General features: G+C 51.8%; 1 protein-coding gene across 4 annotated transcripts in view; it reads left to right on the top strand.

Annotated features, from left to right (window-relative positions):
* The window catches only part of EPHB1 (EPH receptor B1), a gene marked incomplete at its 5' end in the record, with an annotated part of 63,089 nt that overhangs the window by 17,728 nt on the left and 34,743 nt on the right, over positions 1–10,618 (top strand). For 2 of the 4 annotated variants that reach the window (XM_080349750.1, XM_080349749.1), the window contains 2 exons: positions 5,350–5,414; positions 8,959–9,640. In XM_080349750.1, the coding sequence (XP_080205876.1) occupies positions 5,350–5,414; positions 8,959–9,640 (747 nt within the window). Of the gene's footprint in view, positions 1–5,349; positions 5,415–8,958; positions 9,641–10,618 lie in introns of those variants that run through there. The other 2 variants (XM_080349752.1, XM_080349751.1) reach the window with 1 other exon arrangement.

The raw sequence follows: 10,618 nt of genomic DNA, 5'->3' as shown, positions 1-10,618 counted from the left end.
GTTTCATCCGGCAGTCACAGCAGGCAGCGGCTTATTGATAAAGTTGTTATATAGTTGCTGAGCAAACACCCCCCCCCCCCCCCCAAATCTGAGCTTCATTAAGTTATTGCCTGCCCTGCTGTGATGCATCTTCATGAAATCCATGGCATTGACGGGGGATCCCGGAGGAGGGCCAGGGCTGTGCTGTGCGGCCACAGCTTAATGCATCCCCTTGCAGATCCACACAGCACGCTCGGCCTTGGCTAATATATATATATATATCTATCTATAAATTCCTTTTCCAATGGAAAGCGGGGTGTTTTTTTGGCCACTACAGGTCTTCTCCCGCTGGCTGGTGGTGTCATGCCTGAGATGTCTTTGCAGAGCGGGCATGGCTGCTTCTCTCACCCAAAAGGTTAATAGAGACCCCAAAGCATCAGCGTTTCCCTTTAAAATACATATTTTGTGTTGACTCGCTTTATTGTTGTTTAGCGCATCCTCTCCCTTCTCAACTGGGTTTGTTACTCGGCGGGTAATTCCTCATAACGAACCTGCGGGAGATTGATGGGGAGAGCTCGTTATGCACTTCCAGAGCAGTTTCACCCTCGTTCTGTAGCAGCAAAATCCACCATTAAAGGCAGAGAGCCATGGGAATGATGGGACGTAATTAGTTGTTGCTGTAATATTTTTGATTGAAAGCGTGCAGACACTGTCAGCGGCGCTTTCGGCAGCTCTCGGGTAGCTGTGAAGAGCATCAGGGCTTATCAAAGGAAGAGGCTGGTCCTGCTTTACCTGCCTCTCCAACGCCGTCATTAAGCCCTCTGGAGATGTCACGACGTTCATGGCACCGGGGTGAGCAGCGATGCTCCATCCCACTTAGGGACAGGAACCCGATGGGGAAACCTCTGTAGAAGAGAATTTTTGGGGGTGGGATGTGCACCCAGCAGCTCATCACCACACGGATCTGATGTTTCTGCTTATTCTCGGCTTCACCCCAAGTTCAGGGTTTATTGAAACCTTAGATGTTTTGGTTGGAAGCACGGTCATGGGGAGCAACCTGGGGCTATTCGGGCAGCCTCCTGGTGTGTGCTTGGACCCCTACATCTATAGGCAATCATAAGATTTTAAATTGACATTATTCCCCCGGCACCCGCGGGACTTTCTTTGCGTTGGCATCGAGCGGTGTGATGCAAACCACGGGTAGCGGTGATGAAAAGCGTGATGCGATCTGGACTCGGCTTTAAGCCACGGCAGCCGGGGGGAGGCAGAGCTCGTGGCATCATAGTGGTTAATGTTACTTAGCAGTAGTCTTTGTAATAAAGCGTCTTGGCTCTGTTTCTCTATTGTTCCCTTTCCCCGGTAATGTCACCAAACTTGGACAGAAGCTTCCCAAGCTGTGCGCTTGCCTTGGGCTGATTTTTTGCTGAAGCTTTTGCGAGAGAAAGAGGGGGTAGAGAGAAAGCTTGGCGTTTATGAGCATGAAATACGGTACGGAAATACGGGGGGAAATACGGTGCTTTGCTTATGGAGGGAAAAAGTCTTGCTGTTGTTTGCCTTCAGAAAGTTGTGCTATGGGGCTGGCACTGCCCAGGGGCTGGACCTTGCCCTCAACCCATTGCTGCTTGCTCAGCATCATCGGATCAGTCTCAAGAAACCACCCATGGAGCATCCTCTGTCCCCTGATTCCCTTCTGTCTCCCCTCTCCCTCTGAAGGTTTGGCCATCGACACGCACACTCCCCATGCATCTCGGGGCGGGGGGGCTTATTTCCAGCAGCTGGCATCCTTGCCAAATCTCCCTCTTCCCATCTGTTGTTAGCAAGCCTTCTCTCTCCTTATTTTGCTTAATTTCTGTCTCTTTCCTCTTGGTTGTCTTAGGCATGCCTGCGTCTCTCTACATATGCCCAAGCATTTGCTTTCGAGTGCCTGCGGCTGGCTCCTGCCGTTATCTTCTTGCAGGAGCGAGAGCTGCTGCTCGCTGGCTTTGGGAGAGGGACCGTGTCCCCAAGGCATCTCTTAAGGAGCAGAAGTTTCTTCATGGCCTCCCCAAGCAGAAAATTTGTTGTTATATCTGTTTCTTTCCATATGACAAGAAGGTTAGCCTCCTTGCCTCTGTTTCTCTCTGCCCATAGCCAGAGCTCGCTTCTTGCTGGCAAGAAATCACATATTCTCATGGTGGGACTCGGCAGGAGCCCTCCATGCTGGGGAGGTCTGGAACTTGCTTTCAGAGTAGGGATTTTGGGAAACAAGCTCAGCTTTGTTTTGGGGTGGTTCGGAAGGGTTGAAATCCTTAAATCCTCTTGGGGAGAGTGTTTGGCAAGGTGGCATCATCTGATGTGAAACGATGGCTCCTGTGGTGGATCCTGCATTGCCTTGCTCTACGCCTGGCTACTCTCACCCCAAATATCTTATGTTCCCCTTGCTGCTTGCATGATACCAGCCCACCCTTTGCTCCTCTGGGATGCAGCTCATCCCTCCGCGAGCATCGGCTGCATCTCGCATCCCTGTGCCCGGGTCCTCCCGCCTGCATCGCGCCGGCGCTGTCACAGATGGACGCGCTGCTCGGCGGTGAGGGTGCTGGTGCATTCTAATTGCTGGCATCTTTACTCGTTATGAGTGTAATTGTGAGTAGACGTTTGTTTTGTATTGATAATTAGGGACTGGAACAGATGGCAAAGGCTTAGTTTAAAGTAATGTGTCCATTAAAGAAAATCTACTGTATACAGCTAAAGATTCTTCACTCTGAGAGAGCTCAGCTTGCCGTAGCAGAGCTCATCTTCTCCCTAACGAGGGCTGCAGCCATCGCAGCCTGGTCCGCTGCCTTTGGTGCAGCCTCAGGTCCCAAAATCTCCTCTAAGGGAGTGCGTTGATCTCCTTCCCCATCAGAGCATCCCCTGGGCATCCGCATGATCAGAGCATCCCCTGAGCATCCTGGCAGGAGCGGTACCTTGAGCAGGCAAGGCAGGGGGCTTTAATTAATACCCAGAGCCAAATAATGAGGGCTGGTCCTCGCAGCAGGATGTAGGAGAAGCGCAAGGTGTCTGTGCAACTTCTCTGCTCGATTAACGATGCTCAGGCTCTGGTCCGTGTTAATCCCTTTGTTAGCGTGCAGAGCAAAGGGGTTTTACTGCCTGCCACTCGTTTGCCCTCTTCCAGCTGATGGCTGACTGGAGTTGGGGGTGATCCCTTTGTCCCCCCACTGGTGTTTTGCAGCCCCTAGATGGAGATGTGGGTGTTGGGAGCCCCATAGTGTCCCCCCTTTTTCTGCAGGATCTTGGGGCGAGGGACTCCGGTGTCTGCAAACCCTCCCCTTGCTGCAAGAGGGTGCTCGGCAGCCTCAGCCGTAGATTGTCCCTGTGGGATTTCCCCCAAAGTCACAGAAAATGAAGTAAAACCCAAGGTTTCCTCCGAGAGGAAACATTGGAGGTCAATGGGAAGTTGCTCAGCCCAGTCCTTTTAGTGCCAGAACCACTGCAGTTGTGGGGTTTGGGTGAGCTCAGCAGGAAGATGAGCTGTAAGGGAGATTTAACTGTTTTATTTCATTAAAAAAACCCCAACCAAACCACGCTATTTTGCCAGGTTATGGCTGCTCTTGTTTGTGGCACAGTCCTTGGGAGCCAAGGCAGGAGATGTTCTGCAGAGGGTCAGGTTTTTAACGGTGGGTGGCTCTCGGATCTTTTTCCTTTGCTTGGCAAACTCCTTCAGCAACATCTGGAGTTGTTGATGTATTTCTATGCATCTGCGGTGGAAACTGCAAGTTGTGACCTCCCTGGCCACCGGCCACACGGTTCCCTTGTGTCTCAGGAAAGCTCCGTGGTGAAAGCTTCTCTGTGGTTCTTTCCAATTTATTCATGTATTTCTCTATTTATTTAGTGATTTTGAAGCCTCTTGCTTCGGGAGGTGTCGGTGCCATGCCGGCTTTGCTGCTGCGCTTTCCTGCTTTGTTTCCCAATTCTGGAGCCTTTGGGAGGGACGGGGTGAGATTTTGGGAGGGGAGCGGTGGCACTTGGAGCAGAGCCAATCCTCACGTGCCACCGTCCTGCACCGCAGCCGTATTTTATCAACACTAACATTCCTCTGTCATCGCCCCACCAAAAAAGCCAAAAAACAACGCCCAGGGAAGGAAGCTGTAAGTGCACGGGACAGGAAGGGAGATGATGGAGCGAAAATCCTGTCTGAACCGACCCTTGCAAGAAGGGACTTTCCTGTAGCTGGGTCTGTCCTTGCTTATTGCCTCAGTTTCCCCTGCACAGCATGAGGATACCCTGCTTTCCACAGGGAGAAATGCCAAGGATTTGGGGGGCTCTCTGGGCATCCCTCCCACATAACCCCACAGGGAGATGTTTGCCTGGCCGTTCGCTTCCACCTTTGCACCGATTTGCGCATGGGCGCGCCTGCCTGCTCATTTGAAGGGGGTTTAATTAATGGTTGTGTAATGAGGCGCGTGGCTGTTAGCAAGGGAAGGAAGGCTTGATGGGGGGGGGGGGGGGCAGAAACTTACTGGAGGTTTGGATGTCCCGTGCAAAACACCCCGCATAGCACATCTGCAACAGGCTGGGGGCTTTGAAGCAGCATCCCAGGACCGATTTAGGGGTGCAGAAGCTTTGCAAGCCCCCCTGCAGCCTTTTGCTCCCTCTTTGGCCTCTGCTCACCCCAGGGAGCCAGGCTGTGTGGTCGATTTTGGGAGGGGGGAAGGTTTATTGCTGGTGCCAGGGCAGGGAGTTCCGGTCGTGCTCCTCCAGCGGCAAAGGGAGGGGTGGGGAAGATTAATAGGAGCCTCATTTCCCGCTTGTGATCACCGTGATTGGGTGTGGAGAGATTAAAAGCAGCCGTCCGGCGGCAGCTTGTGTTCCTGGGCTGAGTTTTATTTCCTGACCTTTATTTCTCTGGTTGGGCCCCTTTTCCTGGTGCTGCAAAACTGCCCTGAGTACCTGGGACCATGGCGGAACGGGGGATGCTCGGCCGTGCCAGCCGCCGGTGACACATCCCCTGTTTGGTTGAGACATGGGAATCGAGGAAATCAATCTGCATGTCTGCTTGCTGCAAACAAATAAATAAAACCTGGAGGATTTTTCCCCATCTGTTTCTATATGTTGTTACTCTCGCCGTTATTCTTGTCGTGTGTTCCGCCTTTTACTTTTTAAAGAATGAAAGTAGGGAAGAGTCAGCTGTGGTACAGCTCGTAGACTCTTGTCTTGCCCTTGGTTCATTAGATGCATTAGGGCACCTGCTGCTTTATTTCTGAGCAACTCCAAGGGTCGGATGTGTGCTCCCTGAAGGCAACCGAATGTTTTTCTGTGGCTCTGCGCTTATAACGTCATCAAAAACATGGGGAGAAACTAATCTGCTTTGCTTTTCTTGTGTTTCCTCAGAAACCCTGATGGATACGCGGACGGCGACGGCCGAGCTGGGCTGGACCGCCAACCCTCCATCGGGGGTAAGTGCCCCTTGATCCAAACGTCATCCTGCGAGGTTCATGTTATTCTTCTTGAAATGCTGCTGGGGAGCTGGGGAATTCACAGCAGGAGCAGCAGCGTCCTGGGATCTTGGTGAAAATGGAGCTTTTCTCCATCCCTATGCTCTCTCTCCCCTGCCTGTCCTTCTCCCAAGTGAAGGGTCTGGCCTTGTCACCACTCTCTGTCCCTTCTCTCACGCCTTCCCTCTCCCTGTGCCAAAAGGCTTGTAATTAGGAAACATTAGCAAGCTCAAAACAGCTTTCATACCTGGAACATCATCCGTAATTGCACTCGGCAGTGCTCTTCCCTGGCTATTAATGTCACTTTTATGAAGTAATGAGGAACAAAACACCCTGAGGCACTTAAAACATCTTTTTTTTATATAATACGAGCCTTTGAGGAATGGAAGCATAAAATAACCTGACTCACATTCCCCTGACAGAGAAAGTGAGAGATGGAGTTGGTGGGGAGAGGAGCAGTGGTGGGAGGGATGCGGGTTGATGGATGGGCATTGTGGTGGGACGGGCAGGGATGGAGACAGCCACAGGGACTGTCCCTGTGGCCTCCAGGACGTGGCACAAAATGGGGAAGGATGCCAGCCCCTGGCTTTGTTAGGCCGTGACTGTCTTGGCCAGGTCCTCCAGAGAAATGAGGTTGCACAGCGGCACCAGAGCTGAACCACAGACGCAGCGGGTGAAAAATCCTTTCCAGGCACACCAGAGGCCCTTGAATTGTGTTGAGAAAAATCTGGGCCCAAATAAAATGCTGGCAAAATGTGAGGGACTGCGTGAATAGCTGCCCGCAGCTGCTATTGCTGACAGCCCAGGCAAGGCAGACAGGGAGCTTGTGTTGTAAGGCCACAGCAGTCTTGTCCTCTGCGGAGCAGCAGAGCGAAGCCTCTTCCCAGCCAACATCCCTGCATCCCTCCATACGCATCCCTGCATCCCCCTGTGCATCCCTGCATCCATCTGGCACCCCTCCATGTGCATCCCTGCATCCCTCTGCGCATCCCTGCATCACTCCATGTGCATCCCCTGCATCCCCCTGTGCATCCCTGCATCTCTCTGTGTGCATCCCTGCATCCTTCTGTGCATCCTTGCATCACTCCACACATCCCTGTAACCCTCTGCGCATCCCTCCGTGCACATCCCTGCATCCCCCTGTGCATCCCTGCATCATCACCTTGTGCATCCCTGCATCCCTCTGGGCATCCCTCCACATGCATCCCTGCATCCGGCTGCACATCCCTGTGTCACTCCATGAATCCCTGCAACCCTCTGTGGATCCTGCATCCCTCCGTGCGCATCCCTGCATCCCTCTGTGTGCATCCCTCTGTGCATCCCAGCTCCCCATCCCTGACCCTGCCCTGCCTTGCAGGGTGACCTAAGCCTGTCTGTGTGCTGATGGGACATTAATCCTCTGTCTCTTGCTCCTCTCAGAGTTACTGGTGAGTCTTCTCCTTTACAGGAGTGTATGTTAGATCTTCCACAAAGTATTTTGAAATACCGGGTCCTTTATTTAAAGACAGAGTTAGTCTGTAGTGCATGTTGGAGTACGACTTCCCCTGTGAAGTCCCCTTGCTTGTGGACTGGGCTTTTTTCAGTAGTGCCAGGTGCTTTGATGGGTGGATATGGAGCATCTTAAAGTGCATTTGGACTCCCCAAGCGACCCCCCCTGCAGGCACCATGTCCCAGCTATGGCAGGTTTTGGAGTAAACTGGATGCCAGCTGAAAATCAGCAATATCTTCCTCTCGCTCCAGGCATGCAGTGGTCTTTACGAGTTGCAGCACTGGGTTTTAGGGTTTGTCCTGTTCACAACAAATATTTGAGGGCAGATTTGTGCTGTTCCTTGGCTTGTCTGGTGGTAACGGCCAATATTTGCGTGAGGCTTGTCCAGGGAGGGTTTGCAGATCATCACCATGTCTGGTGTGCTCCCCAGGGACTGGGACCTGAGCTCTCCCGCTGCTCTCCTCGCTGGGCGTGCTTTAAATCTCAGTGGAGATAGAGGAAAACATTGTCTTAATCCCCAGCTCTCTGTGAATTATTTAGCGGGATCTTGTCAAAGTGATGCATTTGTCACTGTTAGAGCATCGATGTAACCGGGGGGCTTTCAGTCATGGGGACCTGCTGCTCTTCAGTGCCCGGTTGCAGGAGCGCTCAAGCCAAGGAGGCATCAGGATCCGGCCCCAAACCCTCACGAGATTTCCAAGTGGCTTTTCACGAGCGCTGGAAGAGAACTCGTCTGACGTTAATTGGATGGCAGGGCGGAATTCAAAGCCCATGTGGGAATAGAAACAATGCAACCTCCTCGCTTGGGAAGGACCCTGATCTGAAAAGGCGTCTGGTAATGAAAAGGGCATTGAATCCACACATCTTACCCAGGGTGGAGAGGGTTTCTTTTGCAGCGTGGGATGAGAAAGGAGAACGCTCAGCTGGATGCGCGAGGTTTGATTGCTGCTCTGGTAAACATTGCTCAACAACAGCGTGCAACCTTGAGCTCTGATCTTTGCTTAAACTGAGCGGAGCTGAGGAGGTGGACCTGAGAGCAAACGTTCTGCTGCGCTTGTTGGCAGCGTGTAGAGAACCCTGCTTTGAAAACAAAACAAAAACCTGCGATCAGGGCTGCGGTTTTCCAGGGGAGAAGCCAGGTGAGGAAGGTGGTTGTTGAACAGAAAATGGAAGAGGGCAAGGTCTGGTTGTAGGGTTGGTTGTGGTGCATCAGTTCTTTGGGGAGACTCAACACCCCGGGGCAGATCAGTGTCACCCCCCTGCCATTGTGTCCCCACATAAGCACAAATAAATGCAAGTGCTGCTATAGCGTCGCTCCTGGAAATTATGCATGATATTCAGCTTGCTGCTTAAAGATTGCCATATGAATAATGCTGTTATGAGGAGACTGTAAACATGGATTAGTTAAAATGAATGGATTATGAGGTTGTAAATCTGTCTGTAGGACTCTAATGCCATCATAGACTATTCACAGTTTGCCGCTGTCCCTTAATTGAAATTGTAGCCTGGATTATATTAATGCCCTTCTATAAATCGAATTGCAAATCTATATTCCCTCTCTCTGTGGCGGTAATGTTTTATTTAGTTAGTTTTCTTTGCCAGGGGAAATGATCCTGTCATGCCGAGAGCCTGGGGTCAGACTTGCTCTCCAGCCCACATACTGGTTGGGCTCTAATGAAGCTGTAGTCCCATGTACTGCTTTCCTTCCCATCTTGGGGTGCCCAGACCAGCTTTCATCTCATTTTTACATCTTCTCAGGGCAACTAAGGTGGTTGCCCACGTGGAAAAGATGTTTTAGCATCAGTGGGGAGAGGTGTGCAGGGGCAAGAGGATGAGCATTTATTCTGATGTTGGCCCAAGGGGTGTTTCTGCATGAGTTGTGTGTCCATGACCATGTTCCTAGTCCCCTTTAGGGCTTTGGGATTCTCCTTCCAGCCCTGCCCTGTGCAGGGTGAGCTCATGGGTCACCACCGGTCCACCTGCCCCCTTCTCATCTCTTCTCCCTTCCTTCCGCAGTGGGAAGAAGTCAGCGGCTACGACGAAAACCTCAACACCATCCGTACCTACCAGGTGTGCAACGTCTTCGAGCCCAACCAGAACAACTGGCTCCTCACCACCTTCATCAACAGGCGCGGGGCTCATCGCATCTACACCGAGATGCGCTTCACAGTGCGGGACTGCAGCAGCCTCCCCAATGTCCCCGGCTCCTGCAAGGAGACCTTCAACCTCTACTACTACGAGACGGACTCTGTCATTGCCACCAAGAAGTCCACCTTCTGGACAGAGGCACCCTACCTCAAAGTGGACACCATTGCTGCTGACGAGAGCTTCTCCCAGGTGGACTTTGGTGGCAGGTTGATGAAGGTGAACACAGAAGTGAGAAGCTTCGGGCCCCTGACCCGCAATGGCTTCTACCTGGCATTCCAGGACTACGGGGCTTGCATGTCTCTGCTGTCTGTCAGGGTCTTCTTCAAGAAGTGCCCCAGCGTGGTGCAGAACTTCGCCATCTTCCCAGAGACGATGACAGGAGCGGAGAGCACCTCTCTGGTGACCGCCCGCGGCACCTGCATCCCCAACGCCGAGGAGGTGGACGTGCCCATCAAACTGTACTGCAACGGGGATGGCGAGTGGATGGTCCCCATCGGCCGCTGCACCTGCAAGGCTGGCTACGAGCCGGAGAACAACGTGGCCTGCAAAGGTAAGCTTGGCCTTGGCTAACGCTCTTGTTGTCTTCAAGCTTTGCTTATGTGCTGGTTTGACTGAAAATGAATTAATATTCTTCATGCAGTTAGAAACCTTTCCTTTTCATCGGTAGCACTCTCATTATTTGGACTTGGTTTGAGAACAAGAGATAACACCCCAGCACAGAGTTGATGTTTTTAATTTTAATGCCTGAAAGCCAAGGATGTTCTGAGTGCTCTGCCCACAGGTGTGAGGCATTGAGGAAGGGGGGATGGATGAGGCAGAGCTGGACTGACACCCAGACTGATCAATAAGAGTATTCCATGCCATTAGCATCATACTTCATATGTAAGAAGAGCTGGGGACCTTCCCAGCTCTCTCTCTCAGGTGTTTTCTCTTGCATGCATTTTTTCCTTCGCTTGTTTTGTTGGAGTTGGGACATTTTTGTTGGTTTGGGACATTTAGTTCAGCATTTTGCCATTTTGCAGAGGCCTCTGAGTCTTTCTGCCTTTTTATCTCTTTTTGGGACTGGAGTGCGGCTCCCTGGGACCGGCTGCTGAGTGGTGGACAGAGTTCATGAGGAATTGCCTTGAGTATTTTTTATTTCTAGTTTATATATATATGTTTACTAGTAGCGTATTAGTATTTTGTTGTTTTATTAAACTGTGTTTATCTCAATACAATTTTCTCCATTCACTTTTGATTCTCTCCCGTATTGGGAGGGATAGGGGGTGAGTGAGCGGCTGTCATGGTTGTATTACTAACTCAGGCTAAACCATGACAGCTTAAAAAACTGTTGGTCCTCAAACGAGCTGTTTTGGGGAAACAGCCGTTTTGAGACTGGCTCTGAACGTGCCCTGACGCGGTTTTGCTCTGGGGAGCGGGATTTGGGAGCGGTGGGCAACCCATGGCTTCTTGGCGAGCGGCCAAAGCGTGGCCGGGACCCCGGTGCTCGCAGGGAACCTCCCGTCTGATCCGCTGCCTTCAAAGCGCC

This window comes from Nesoenas mayeri, assembly GCF_963082525.1.
Source record: "Nesoenas mayeri genome assembly, chromosome: 9".
NCBI classification, from domain to species: Eukaryota; Metazoa; Chordata; class Aves; order Columbiformes; family Columbidae; genus Nesoenas; species Nesoenas mayeri.
Note: the sequence above shows the minus strand (reverse complement) of the source record. Positions and strands in the feature narration are given on the sequence as shown.